Genomic DNA, 15,497 nt, shown 5'->3' with positions numbered 1-15,497 from the left:
TGAAATTGTCGTCAGCGCTGCCGTACTTAAACCAGATGCTGCAGATGCCGTTCACGAAAATAAAATAAAAAATACTAGTTTGAAACTTCATTCGATTGTAGGCCCCAAATCTGCAGTCCTACGTTGTACTGTACATATATTGTACCCAGGTGTGCTTTTAATTGAGCACATGAACGTACATGACATAAGACGCTTTCCGATTTTGTACAGATCGTCATTACATTTACAGAATAAACTTACATAAAAAAAACTCACGTATTATTGTATACCTACTATGGCCGTCTGCTCATGTGGCATTTATAAGGTCTACCTTGCAGTAATGTAATTAAATTTCTACCATGTATATCAATGCCACCTATGACAATCACCCACAATGTACCCGATCTCGGAAGCCAAGCAGACTTGAGCAGGATAGTGATAAATAGGTGGTCATACCAGCTTGTTAAAGACTTTGGGGCTACATGCAGCAAGATCCACACTTCTGCACTGATTCCCCCGTTTGGTCCCTGCCTTCAAACCACACTGATCAGAATGGTGAAGTATGGTCAGATAATCATACCAGTATGCAGAGGCCCTCGTACTAGTCGATTATTGAATGCAACTGTTGAGGGTGCCGATGATTTCCTAGAGCGGTGTTTTTCATTGCAATTCCCGTGGGCCACTGGTGGCCCCTGATGGCCTTTAGTGTGGCCTCTAACGTGCAGCCCCCGACAGTACACAAATGAGAATTTTTCATCGTGCTGTCAAATCCCAATGGTTTCAAATATGTGGGGACCATCACACTAATGATGTGTTATCAGTGAACGTAGCCCCCCCCCCCTCTGGAAATTAGAGAAAAACACTGGCCTAGAGCATGAAGATTGGGTCTGGGACGTGACCACCTTCCTCCACCAACTCGTGTTCCACGGCGGCCTCGATCTGCATGCACACCCACTGCGTCCACGGATCATCCACGGGCGCTCCCTGCGGGAAGGTCATTCCACTTTGTAATATTATACAGTAATTACCGGTGGTCGATATTCATTAAGGAGTTACAGCCAAAGAAGAGGAACATGCCAAAAGAGAACTTGCATCGCGCAAATGGAGCGATTACATCGGCTCGTGCGCACGTGGCGAGATGCGTTGTGACATTGAACATCGCTCGCGGTCCTGTAACGGCTTGGGGAGGGGCCCTTCATTCAGTCGTAAATAGATCATGGCTGCTGATGGAGACTCGTCTTGCCAATTATTTGTCCAAGAAAGCATCACCGAGTTTATTCAGGAGGTTGCTGCATCTAGTTGCTTGACCTATCCCATTCAAACGTGTTTTGGCTTCATGTGGACGAAAACCCAGATATCTGGGAGAAAGCTCACCACACAAAACCAGGTGGTGGCAACTCAAAACCTTGACACAGATGGGATCTTAATCCGAATGTTGTACTGCCATCACTGAGCGAAGTCAACCCTTGCAGCCGCAACACCCCTCATTAAGATGTTCAGCAGTGTGTATGAAGCCACAGCCTGCTGATGAGACAGGCGACCCGAAACCCCATACACAGCTTACCCGCATATACCAATGCTCCTGCGTGAATAGCATTCGTCCAAAAAGGCAAATAGGCTGATGGACTCACGTGTGTTTTTACTTGTATGGTCGAGACGCAAGTTTGAATTTTATCAGTAAGGTTCGCCTCCATTAGGCAGTGGCTTTCGACCGCATTTGTGTCACAAGGACCATGAGAAACCCCACCCAAGCGGGAGGATAAATAAGGGACTCAAAAAGCTCCGCGATTCAAATCCATTTGATAAACGCTGCCCTCTCCTGGTAGCTCACCTGAAGTGGCATAACTTTTAAAACGTAAAAATACATCACATTTAATGGCCACGATGACGAATCATGCTAATTACGCAGGAAAGTCACATTCAGTCTCGAGATTACTTATCAGGAGGGTTCTGGTGCGTTGGGACGTTTTGCAAATCGCATTAAGTTTGGCTTCACGTGAAAGGAATACTGGGAGAAAACGCGTAACACGAGGGTAACGTGTGGGGTTTGTATCTGCACAGGCATCTCCTTGCATCCTCGGGAGTCGAGTCGATTTGGGACTGGACAAATCTGCGTGATCCACAAACCCCTTTTCCCTCAATAAAAAATCAAACCGTATGATCACGCGTGTGTGTGTGTGCCATGATGATAATCGGCGGCGATTCCGCGTCCGCTCGACGTTGCAGAGGATTTACGTTTCGATTCCAGCGGACGCCCCGATAATGATACCTCTGGAGTATCAACTACAATAGGTTAAAATGCATTTTTCAATACGCAGTCTGCTTCACAGTCCGCATCCAAGATCCCCCGTGGCGTTATTCGCAAGCGTGAAGCCATTGTGCGTGCCGACGTTATTCTCCAAATGTGTTACTTTAAAAAGATACCCGCGATTGAAATCATATGGCAATCATCACCCCCACAGACTGCAAAAACGTGGTAGGACCCGCCTGAAAAAGAATTGATTATTGGGTAAACAAGCGTTATGGCAAAACATAATTTCGAGGATGAGTATGATTAACTGTTAGGGATGACCAATTGATGGCGAGGTTCAATCGTCAATGCAGCTGATGAAGAATACGAGTCCGATCTCATCAGATCAGGTAGCTAAGCAGGTTTCAATCAGGATAGGGCTTGTACGGACGACCACTACTACGCACAAACAGGTGTTATTTGCTGCTGCGCGGCTGCGTAAAAAGTCGTTCTGTACTTCAATGCATCCACGTACATGCTGCCCGCCTTTTACCCCGCACCGACCAGTGTGGTGAAGTATGGTCAAACAACCCCCACGCCCCGCGCGGCGCATAGAAGCGCTCATCCAACAGTTTATTGATGACCGATTGACGTTAGTCGTGTGTGGCGTGTCGATCAAAATATTTGATTCATTTTCTCACCGCTCCCACCGATTTCTTGCGCCGTCTCCTCGCGGCGCCTCGGGGTCTCCGCGGAGGAGAGCTCCAATAAACTTCTGCTCCCCCCCGGTTCCTCGCTGCCTGCCGGCCCGACCGCCTCGGCTGCGAGAGCTCTTGGGTCACGGGCCCGCGGGCACGGCCTTTGAAATCTCCACGGGAGTCCCACGTCCCGTGCCCGAGATCCGCCGTCGCCTTCGTCTCCTCCTCCATCCCCGATGGTCGCGTTGCGCTGCTGCGCGAGGCGATGGTGGAGCCGTGCCCGGAGGTGAACTCGGCCGCGGGTGCTTTGGAGAAGGCTCGAGGTGGCGCGTCGGCGGGTGGCGAGCTGCGCGTTTCGACGGAAGAGACGCTGAAGTCGTCGTTGAAAAAAATGTCAGGGTCATTGTTGACGTTGCCGTTGTCGCACTCGCCGGAATGAACGCTATGATTTCCACCACCACCATCGTCACCACCTTCACCATTGCGATTTCTTTCAAACTCTGCAACATTTCTGTTTTTGTCAGCAAAATCAATGTCGTCACCATCACCACCGTCAACATCATTACCACGAACATTGACACCGTCTTCTTCATCACCACCGCCACTTCTGCCATCATCATCACCACCGTCACCATCAACAACATCGCATTTTCCTTGGAACTTGAACGGCGGCACGACACGTCTCCCGAATCCGTCTTCTTCCAAGGGGGCCTCCTTGGCTCGTTCCAAAGGCGGAGGAGACTGCAGCGAGCCTCCACGAGCCAAACGGACACCTCCCTTCACCACGGCGCCTGTTGTGTGCCCGTGCGCTCGAGTTGCAACGCTGTGGTCCGCCGTCAAATCCCCGTGCTCCAGGATCTCAACCACGGGCGACAGAGGCTTTGGAGAGCCCACCCAGAATCGGCCCGCCCTGGGAGACGCGTCGGAGCGAGAGTTCTCCAAACACCTGGCCATTGCGTCGTTGTTGTTCGCGGAAAGTAATTTAAAAGTTCGTGAATTAAATCACTAAACGACAAGCCTCTTTTTCACGGACTTAAGTCAATGCTTGTGAATCCAAATGTAATGTGATACGCATGAACGGTCGTTATTAAGCTAAACTACTGAAGTATGGGGCATATAACAGTCTGTGCTAATAAGTAAGAAAAATAAATAATCTTTATCTTGTTTTTGAATCCCGAAACATTTTTTGATCGGAGATTGAATTGAGTCAGCCTGAAGCACTGCATTAATTTAAACACCGCGCAAAATACTTGAAAAAATACATTGAGCCACGACATTCTCTTCCCGATAATGTGTGGCACTGAAGCCGACGTGAAACAGGCAAAGCCCTCAACCTCTGTAGATTTTATGAACATTCAAGATTTTACCGTCTCAGATTCTCAAACCCCGCCCATTGATCTTCTCCAGTCAAAATGGGACGTAATTGGTACCATCGCACTTGAATTCACATTGATATCACTGCACATGAAGCAAGTGTTGTGACTCGTATCTGCAACAACTGGACAAAAATCAAGGCAGGTGAGCTCATTAAACTTCAACGAGTAATTAAATACGTTATTGAAGATTAGAAAATACACTAATTAGAGCAAAGTGGACAAGCACTGATGTCACCACGTGCCTGTTATCCCAAAGCTTGAGCAGGTGTGTTGCCAATCAGACAGCGTTGATTGATGATCGTGTCACAAGTGCAGAAGAATTTAAATTGTCTTTAAACGGGGAGTAAATTAATAAAAGTGGAATTTTGGAAAACCTGTAATCGAACGTAAGGTGTCTTCCATGCCAGGAAGGAATTCTTGCTCGAGTGGATTCTGGTGTTTAATGGAAAGTGAAGCCTAACGCATACAGTGGGCTGTGTGATGTTACACTTCTAATGCAGCATGCAATAGCTCTGTTAATTAACACCAAGGAAAGCTATTTGAGCAACAAATGCAGTTAGTTGTGTGTCGTCGGCGTAGTCGGGAGTCTGTGACGTCACGTGACACTCGTAGTAAGGTGTCATTGTAACGTCACTGCAGTTTGGCTTGTGACGTCACATCCTGCTGGTGATGCGTGGAGTGATTTCTCACAGTTGCTCTTCGGATACCTTGGAAAGCAGACGTGTCTTCACTTGCTCTCTGGCGTTCGCAAGATAACATTTTAGGAAAAGTTTAGGTGCTCTGGCACATTGGTGGCATGGCCACCATGAAGAGAGGTGTAAAGAAATTTTTCAGAAAGTTTTTCAAAAGAATATGCTGCTGCTGTTGCCGAAGCAGTTCTGATGATGAGGACAACTCTGCTGGGACCTCACTGGGCAGTCCTCTTCCGAGTCTGGTGGGCAGTCGTCGCAGCTCCAGTGAGAGCGTTTTTCAGAGCTGCAATTCCAATTTAACGTCAACGAGTGAGGAGGCATCAATCTATGAACACAAGGAAAATGATCTGACTAAGGTAAGGACAGTAAGATCTGCAGAGAGGGAGATAAATCACAGCGGGTGACTGGGCACATCTAACAGAGTCTGTGCTAATAACTTTTTTTTTTGGAGAGCGAAACATCAGTTCAGAGGTTGATTTGGTTTACCTATATATGGACAGGATAAGCCTGAAGCACTACATTAATTTAAAACAGGCTCACGTTGTGGAAAGTGATCATCTTCCCACAGAGTGTGACCCGAAAGCCGACATAAAGCAGGCTCACGTTGTTGAAAGTGATCATCTTCCCACAGAGTGTGACCCGAAAGCCGACATAAAGCAGGCTCACGTTGTTGAAAGTGATCATATTCCCACAGAGTGTGACCCGAAAGCCGACATAAAGCAGGCTCACGTTGTTGAAAGTGATATTCCCACAGAGTATGACACTAAAGCCGACATAAAGCAGGCTCGCGTTGCAGTCGAAACGTGAGAATTTTTATTGTTTTATATTTTTATTATTTTATTATTTCTCTTCTACGTGACTTTACCGAAAGAACCAAGAATATGAATCCCTGAAGTCACGAAAGCTTTAAATCAAAATTCAGGCTCACGTTGTTGAAAGCTTCAACAACAGTTTGAGTCAGGAAGCTGCAACACCAGTTTAAAGTTATGATGTATGTTGAACTTCTTTCGCACCGTACCTAGGCCAACGTGCTGATCGGAGATGCGGGGAAGGACGGTGAGGAGATATCATCTGATGAAAGCAATGCAGATCATCTCACTAAGGTAAAGGCTGTAGGAGCAGCAAAGAGGGAGGATAGATCACAGCAGGTGATTTGGCACATCGAACAGAGTCTGTGCTAATAACTAGAAACATCCAATAACAAGTATTTTCGTTTTTTTGGAGAACTAAACATTCCAGTTAGGAGGTAGATTTGTCTCACCTATATATGGACAGGGTAAGCCTGAAGCACGACATTCATTTAACTCGCACTCACTACCCACAAAACTACGTTGAGTAAACGAGTGTGACCCTAAAGCCGACATAAAGCAGGCTCACGTTGTTGAAAGTTTCAACAACAGTTTGAGTCAGAAAAGTGAGGAGACATCATCATCTGATGGACAGAAGGCACATTTGTTAAATAAGATTTTAAAAAGGCAGCCCTCTTTCGAATCTTTTGAAAGCTGCAACACCAGTTTAAAGTCATGATGTATGTTGAACTTCTTTCGCACCGTGCCTAGGCAAACGTGCTGCTCGGAGGTGCGTGGAAGGTTGGTGAGGATTCATCATCTGATGAAAACAATTCAGATGATATGACTCAGGTAAGGGAGGCTGTAGGAGCAGCAAAGAGGGAGGATATATCACAGCAGGTGATTTGGCAAAATGTAATTATGTATGCTTTCGCGACCATAATCATCCATGATACCGTTTTTTCCCTTATTTTTTCCTCTTTTTATTTTTAGTTAAATGGCATAAATATATAAATGTGCGTTAAACCCGCCACCACCCGACAGCCAATTAGTAAGGGTTGTTACGTAAACAGAACATGCCAATTAGTCACTAGTACAGCACACCGGTGCGTTGGAGAGCCAAGCCACAACATTTACAATCTGAGTACAGTATCACGTTTGTGGTGACAACACAAGAGCACACAAGTGTTGTCACCACATCTACGCCTCTATTTAACGAACAAAACAGGTGGACTTCTCCACAGATCTGACTGTCGCCTTATGAAGCTCGTTGTAATTACTGGCGAAACGTCGTACTCAGATTGTAAATGTTGTGGCTTTGCTCTCCAACACACTGGTGTGCTGCACTAGTAACGAATTGGCCACGTTCTGTTTTCATGACAAACCTTACTCGTTGTCAGTGTTGGGTGGTGGCTGGTTTAATGACACATTAATATATTTACGCGAACTAACAAGAAAAAAAACCTGTATTATAGATCAGTATTGATAAAATGTAGGTAAAAATGTATTTAAGTTTACGTTGCAACACTTGCAAAGAAGACCAGTCGACACGTAAAGGTGCAGCCTTGAAATTGTCTGCTCATACGATTGTTCGCGGTTGGGTTTGCACGAGAGGAAACTCTCACCTATCTACGCCCACCAAACACCTTGGAAAATGTGGGAACACCCACACCTGACCCCACAACACACATGGCTTGTCCATCGACTAACTGTGGTCTCCCCATTTTTACTGCTGGGTGAATAAAGGTGGGAAGGATGTATTTCTACTGACATGCCAGGAAATTGAAGCACCAAATTCCGTATGACAACACCAGATTGCTAACCGTTACATGAATAGTACATTAAGCCATTTGAGTTAAACAAAAATCATTATTTCCAATTTCACGCACTGCAAGGATGGGGAGGGTGTATGAAGGGATGTATTCCCGGAAGGGGTATTTGTGTTCATATGGGTCTGTATTTGCGCTCGAGTGATATCACGTGCATCTTTTTAACGTAACATCTTCAGAATATCACAATGTGAATTTAGACATGGAGTATGTTTTTGTCCAACTTCTTTGGACACAAGGATAGATCCTAGGAATCTAAAAACAAAGCAGAGTCTCCATTATTAGATTGGCTTGCCATGTTGTTTCATATTTAGCAACATTGTTCGAAATACGAATCTGCACTTAGCAGTTTGAGTAATGCTGCAGTGTAGTGGCGATGCGTATGCATGACTTAAGGCTGCTTTTACCGTTACCGTAGGAGGAGAAGAAGGCCACGAGTGTTCAATGGACAGAAGGGGACACCATCTCCAGCATCGTCGTCAAGGATGAGGCATCCACATCGACCCCAGTGGTGTCAGCAGCAAATGACAAGGGGCTGAGGATCCAATACAGCACCGTTCCATCCGCCGTGTTTTGCGTCAGCAAGGCTGGGCTGAACAAACCTAACGCGAGAGGTAAGTGTGTGCCAGCGTGACCCTGTCCCTCTGATTAGTATGGTTGGCTACGCACGGTGTGAAAGAAGTTCAACGTGCACACATACGTACACTTTGATAGCTCGTCACGCTGCTGTGGCTGTCTCGCCATTGCTGTCAATGTAAAACTTACAGGCTGAAGATGCTCTTCAGGCAATTCTGATTACTAGTGCTGAACACTTCAAAGACATTAACACATCTACATCTCGCCAGCTGGTGAAGAGGATTGTTTCTACCTAACAGCACCACAAAAAAATATGCCAGCACGCGTACAGGCTAAGACACGCAATTTTCAAACCATTCCCCTCAGATGTGCTGTGAGTGTCAAGTATGTGTTTCCATATTTTAATGTGTGCAGACGAGGACAGCATTCCATCTTCAGAATTCATCACATCTGCGACAGACACCTCGGTTCTCAAGTGGCAGGAGGATCTACGTGAGGGTGCTGGGCTTAAGAACCTCGGAAATACGTGTTTCGTGAATGCCAGCCTGCAGGGCCTCACATACACGGCGCCGCTGGCAAACTTTTTGCTTTACGGCGATCACTCATGGACCTGTGAGTTCTCCCAGATATTTTACATTCGAGACGAGCTACAATCGAGTTTTGTGTAGATTACCTGACTGTGCGCAGCTGGGCTATGTGTGCGATTGGTTTGCATTGTCACTGTGTGCCACCCCTGCCCCACTTCACAGGCAAACAAACTGAGTTTTGCATGATGTGTCTGTTGGAGAAACACGTCTTCAACACCTTCATGAATCGGGGCACGGCCATCAATCCCATCGAGATAGTTCGCAATTTCAAATGTAAGTTCCAGCACAATTCCCAAGTGTCTTTGACGTTGAAACTTCAGTCATCTCAAGATCCCCTGAAAGGGCAGTTTGAATCAGTTTTTGTATACAATATCGAATAGAAAATTACTAGTTTTGGTCAGCACTGAGATTACAACTCCAATGCATCGGATGTTCTTCCGGTCTAGCATTCCTCTGTTGATGCTCGTTCTAAACACTGCCAGCCACACCCAGTTCTGTGATTAACCCACAAATCTGTCAACATGCTCTTCCTTTTCTTGCAAGTCAGACTTTGAGTAGAATTGCCATCAGCTTAGGATGACGTGTTTTTACGTGAAAAGGTTTACGTGAAAATATCTGTTAAAGTCCTATGCACCAGATTCCACAATATTTCTCAAGAATCTGGAGCCGGTTTAGTTGTTGGGGGAATTCATAAGCTATATACTAACTGTGCCAGCAACTGTGTGACCACATCATGTGTGACCTCTGTCCATTTTCACACAGACATCGGCGAGGACCTGTGTTTTGGCAGGCAGGAGGATGCACATGTGTTTCTGGGTTACGTGATAGATGCTCTGCACCAATCCTGCCTCTTCAACCAAAGGCAGTAAGTAATGCATGCCCCAGTAAACTTCATAAATATTTGCACAATACCAGCACATGGATGCCTGGATTGTTCAGAAAAAATATTTGTCCGTAGGACAACCAGGCTACAGTCTACATGTTAGACTGCTAGTACACTCACCAAGGTTAAGAACCAGGCTACAGTCTACATTATAGACTGCCAGTACACTCACTCCGATTAAGAACCAGGCTGCTGTCTACATTAGTGTGTTTTTGTATTTTTATTATTATTTTTATTTGATATTTTATTATTCATATTTGTATTCACTTTATTTTAATGAAAATGTTTTCTATCTACGTTACTTTACCGAAAGAACCAAAGAATATGATTTCCTGCAGTCACGAAAGTTTTAAGTCAAAATTTAGGACAACTATTGTTGACTGCCCTACAACGGGGTACCCAGTACATTTACCTCAGAGGGATGATGAGTAAACTCCCAATCATCATGATTTGAACTGGTAACTTTCCGTTTGTGAGATGCTCACATTATCGCTCAGCCAACTGGATGAATTCTTTATGTTATTTGGAGACTGTGACTTACACTTTTACCGTTAAATTCTTTTTATTTTACCAGGTGAGGCCCACTGAGCTAGATAGCTCTTTTTCAGGAGCGACATGGCCATACATGATAGCTCAACGAAGTGACTTATCACGTGGAATTTTTATAAACCAAATACTCTAAATGCATGTTTTTTTAATGTGGAGGGAAAAATCGGTGGGCTCGTATACAAAAAATCTACGCGACCACAGGGAGTGAATGCAAACTGCAAATTTACAGGCGTCAGGATTGGGATCAAACCCATGACCTGTATACCAGGCGAGGTAGTTACGATATTGTCACTGCAGCGAGTTAATACTAGGAGCGAAAAATATGTAACTCTTCCGAGTGTTCATCTGGTAAAGACATTGCCTCTGTAGTTACCACGTGGTGTCATTGCGTGTTCTTTTCAGGCTCGGTATTAACATGGAGACCCCTACATTGATCCACCAGATCTTCAGGGGGTACCTGAAATCGAGAGGTAGGTACTGTGCTCCTTTCGACACATCCACCCTTTAAGGAGTGATTTCAACCAATGTCACAATCCATACTGGGCTATGCAAGCTCTCGCATGCAACCTTATATTCTCTGTTAAACAACGAGCACATGTGTAGATGTAAAAACACGTACACAAGGACATAAGCATACATGCACAAAATATGCATTAACATTGAATACAAATTAGTTTATGTCATCATACACGTGTAGACAATATAGATGTGGTCCTCAGGGTAAAAGAGGCGGAGCCATTTTCATTCCGCCATTTTGGACAGTGAGGGCGGAGCCATCGTGCGGGTGGCAGTGAGCGGTGTTTTGTAGTTGCCGTTAATTCATCGTTATGGAAAAGTTGTATTATTACCAGACAATCCTGAGTGTGATCATCATTGACTACACAAGTTAGTAAGATGCCGAATATGGAAATAGATTTCACGTGTTTATTATGTATGCCACTTTAAAAAGTGTTCATCAGGAATTTTTTTTAAATGTAATTACTCATTAGGCCCCATGGTGTACAGTACGGTCTCCAACTCGTATCCACCCTATGTTACTGGCCTCTGTTTCTGTGCTATGAATAAGGATCAATCCTGAAAACGTCACCAATTGCATATGTTTCCTTGTAAGGCAGTGCTATTGACGAATGTGTTGATTACCTGTGATTTGTGCTAGGGCACCACTGCCAACAGTATCAACAATACGTTCATAATCAACGTTTTTTGTGTTTAAAACCGTTACAGTTTTCACCAAAATATGTTTTTATTTAACAATTATAGATGCATCTGGGTTGGTGGTATCTGAAGACGTTCATGATATTAGCCAGTTAACATGTGAATACTTTTGATGAGGATTATGCAATGTGCAGCAGTAATATTAATCTCGTATGGTGTGCACTTGTGTTTTCACAGTTGAGTGCATGCAGTGCTTCAGCATCTCAGACACGTTGGACTCCTGCCTGGACATCTCTCTTAATATCAACGTAAGAATTGGGAAGGCTACAGCCTGATGTCGATTGTTTTTGTCATTCATTATATTTATGTACCACAACCGGTTGACTGCAGAGCCACTTATGCCATTTATTGTGAAAATTCCGTTAGTTCCTGTGATCACTGTTTCATGGCTTTATTTTTGTGATTTCGAAAAGTGTATTGGTTTAGCCATGTTTGTTTGTTGTAGTACAGAGTTAAACTGATGGCCTTAATCTAAGTTGTCTTGTGGTTGTTGTTGGTTGTTTGACTTGCATCCCACTGGGATTTTTGCACACAGCGTACTGTGTTTTTTTTTTTCTGCTATATTTTGCTGTCTTTTCTTGGATTTTCTGTTTGCACTCGGTCACATATTCACTTTAAGATGTTTTTTTGTTCATGTTTTTTTTGTTTGTTGCGGTTGCACCCGATTCAAGAGCCGAATTGCTCACAGGGCTATACCTAATAAATGAACTTGAAATTAACTTAGCTCATGGTTTATTAATTTCTATTCAAAGTAATAATTTGCCATTTTTGTGTTTTCTTGGCTTTTGACAGAAATTCCTAGATCTGGTGAAGGATTTTCATGAATTCACAAAGACCGAGACTCTTGCAGAATACAGATGTGAAATGTGAGTATGCAATCTTCCATCGTGCACCTTGAAACGTTCGTGTATATCCCCATTTATACAGTGTGTGATCAAACACGCATCTCGGTCGTAAACTAACGTGCTATTGTCTGGCGAACAGGTGCTCGCGCGTGGGGAAATCTACAAAGAGAGTGAGCCTGCACGTGGTGCCCAATGTGCTTATCATCACCATTAAGCGATACGATGAGTTTGGCAACAAAATCGACAAGGTGAATTTTACTTTCTGCACAGAATGCATCTGATATTCAAATATATTTGTATTCAACGTTTTGTCATTTGGACGTATTGGCAGTACACCGGTAAAGCATGACACACCGGTCCTCATTAAACAGTATAAAATCTAAATGTGAACTGACACTCATCTTCCGACTGCTTTGAGATCACGAGAAATTATTTTGACGCACCCCACAATATTTTCTGAAATGGGTTGCGAATCGCAGGAAAATATATAATTATTGTGAAAAATGTGCTTTTTTTATCCGGTGCACCAGTGTACCGCCAATACGTTCATTTGCTCCCCTCTTCTGCCCCTGCTTAGCCAGCACCCTATTTTCCTCTCTTTTAATGATTGGCCCACCACTGTCTCTTCCCTCATCCCTTGTAGGACTTCCTCTTCCCTGAAGAACTCGACATACGGCCGTTCATGTCCAATCAGGTTGTGCACGAGCCAGAACTGTATTCGCTCTACTCAGTGATTGTGCACCACGGGACCACCACCAATAGCGGCCACTACTACTCCTACAACAAGGTGATGTTGTGCATGATAAACAAAAAAACAAATATCCCCCAAAGAGCCTTACTCGACTGTTGGTGCAAGTGCTGTTCATGAGCACCTGTCAAAGCCAGAACAACACAGGAAGGGGGTGGGTGGCCAGCCGCCTTTGTCCCCTAAGTGGTAATGTTTACATATTGCACCATATACTCATTTGAGGCTGAGTGGACCGAGGGAACGAGGCTCAGGACCGGTTGAGATAATCGTCACTGCTGTTAGTCTTAAGCGGGAATCGACCTCTGGTTGCCGGGTTCGTAGTGCAATGTGCTAACCGCTACGCTACTGTTCCCCACTATTATCATTCATACACACACACAAAGCATATGAGTACACGTGTTAACTTCCATATAACATTCCGCTTTCATGATCTGTCACTATAGCTGACTTTTAAATTAATCTGGTACAATTGGGTATTGATCGTAATTTAACAAGTGTGGATGTATTTTTTCTTCAGGTCAGCAATGGCAGCTGGTTCAGAATGGACGATACTGACGTGATGCCAGTCACCAATGCAGCAGTTCTTGAAGACCAGGCCTACATCCTCTTCTATACGAAGTAAGTTGTACTCATGATGTTTTTTCAGAAACCATAAAACCTCGATCTATTTACCCTAAGTCAAACAGTGTTATCTGACAGTGTTGTGTACACTCTTACTCGGGCCACAATTATATTTTGAAGGTGTTTACCACGTGAGTTAGCAGCTATTTTCGGTGCAATTTATTTTTCTAGGTAGTTTCAATGACAGGCAGTTTTCTGTGGTGCCCTGTTGGCCAGTGGAATAAATTTGATGGTGATGATGTGTGCTATGTGTAGGTCACCAGAGCAGAATGCCATCCCAGTGGACATCGAGGACCCACAGTCTTCAAACTGGGTGGCATCAGGGACACAAGGAGAGCTCACAAGTGCTCAGACTACACAAGGAAGGACACTCAAGGAAGAAAGGACACAACCCGCAGACACACTGCACACAGACACACCCCCACCTAAGAAGTCACGTTGGAGACTTAGAAAATTAGCCTGATATCAGATGCTCCCTCCTTACAGGTGTAATAAAAGACTTGACCACGATATCTGGCTCAGTGTCCTTTATTTGGTTCGGTTTCTGTTTCCCACACGGCTGTCCTTTATTTGGCTCCTTCCACACGGTGCCGACTCCGCTGTCGCTCCCGTCACCGCCAACAGCCCCGCTGTTGGCCACGTCGCTCCCGTAGCTCCTTAGCAGCCTCGCTGCTGTACTCTCACGCAGCCCCTCCGGCTGTACTCGCTGCAGCCTCCTCTCTGGGTCACTCCCGTAGACTCTGACAGCCTCGTTGCTGTTTCTCTCTGTCGCTCCCGTAGCTCCTGGCAGCCTCACCGCTGCCTCCCTTACACAGCCTCCCTGGCTGTACTCGCTGCAGCTTCACTCCCTCCAGTAGCCCACTACTGTCTCCGGGGTTGGCCACCGCTGGCCTACGGTGCCACCCCTCCTTGGTTCGCCCGGCGTGGCCTGACCCTTTTCCAGTCTCCTACCAACTCCCCTCTCCTTCCGGTTTTACCGCTTAAGGACCCGAACCTTCCTCCCACGTCACATGACTCCACCTCCCCGTGACGTCACATCCGGAAGGTCGCTTACGCCCGCATTACACAGGCAATCCCCGGATTATGGAAGCGTTAGGTTCCCAAGGAAGATCCGCAACCAGAATTTTCCATATGTTGGAAACTCAACAATTTCCACCCAAAATCCAGATAAAATCCCATAGCCAGAAATAGTTGTGCCTCCCGTACTGTTTTCTCTCATTACTGTATCGCGTTGTGATACGTTGTGTATCACTGCCTGTAGCATATGTCTGTATATATGCTCTGCACTTCCTACGATTACACTGGTCAACACACTTTTTCTGGCATAAGGTATTCCAACGGTTTTAAGTTCTTGTCTATCACATCAGGTTTTTGAGATATAAAATATTGCATTTTCAATAAAAACTGCAGAAGAAAAATATTAAATAAATGTGGATATCTACATAAAACTATATTATAAACACACTATCCTAAAAATACAGCACCATATTTTAACACTAAAGCAGTCCCTGACTCGCAACAACTTGCAATCATAAGTGACAGAGTTAATTTTGGGTAAAATCAATGAAAATGGGGTATGCTTTGCTCTATCACATCTCATGTGATAGAGCAAATCTGAGATCAGATTTGGAATCAGCACCCTGAAATTAGTCTAAAACAGCTACAAAAGTCCAGGCCACAAAAAAATGTTTTTTTTGTTGACCAGTGTTATTTTATTTAATCGAATATCTACCCTAACACTACCCATAATTAAACTAATGGAACATATACTGTATCCAAATGTTTATTAATACCATTAAACATTTTAACATTAATTGTTAACAGAAAGCATTCACTTACGAATGTTCATTCACAGTGTATTTAGTTTTCATCCCTATAATC

The 15,497-nt window shown here is 44.6% G+C and overlaps 1 protein-coding gene across 1 annotated transcript; it reads right to left on the bottom strand.

Annotated features, from left to right (window-relative positions):
* Positions 1-820: 820 nt before the first annotated feature.
* Positions 821-3,941, bottom strand: LOC144728851 (uncharacterized). The gene is made up of 2 exons (XM_078608539.1): positions 2,911-3,941; positions 821-963 (listed from the first exon to the last, which is right to left on the bottom strand). Exons 1-2 carry the CDS (start codon positions 3,859-3,861, stop codon positions 847-849), a joined length of 1,068 nt encoding a protein of 355 aa, XP_078464665.1. The 5' UTR covers positions 3,862-3,941; the 3' UTR covers positions 821-846.
* Between the last annotated feature and the right edge of the window lie 11,556 nt (positions 3,942-15,497).

Source organism: Lampetra planeri, chromosome 30 (genome assembly GCF_965212315.1).
Source record: "Lampetra planeri chromosome 30, kcLamPlan1.2.h2, whole genome shotgun sequence".
NCBI lineage: Eukaryota > Metazoa > Chordata > Hyperoartia > Petromyzontiformes > Petromyzontidae > Lampetra > Lampetra planeri.
Note: the sequence above shows the minus strand (reverse complement) of the source record. Positions and strands in the feature narration are given on the sequence as shown.

Coding starts and splice junctions, on each gene's coding strand:
- LOC144728851 (XM_078608539.1), bottom strand. CDS start 3,861: ATGGCCAGGTGTTTGGAGAACTCTCGCTCCGACGCGTCTCCCAGGGCG. Junction 964..2,910: donor GCAAGAAATCGGTGGGAGCG/GTGAGAAAATGA, acceptor ACCTTCCCGCAG/GGAGCGCCCGTGGATGATCC.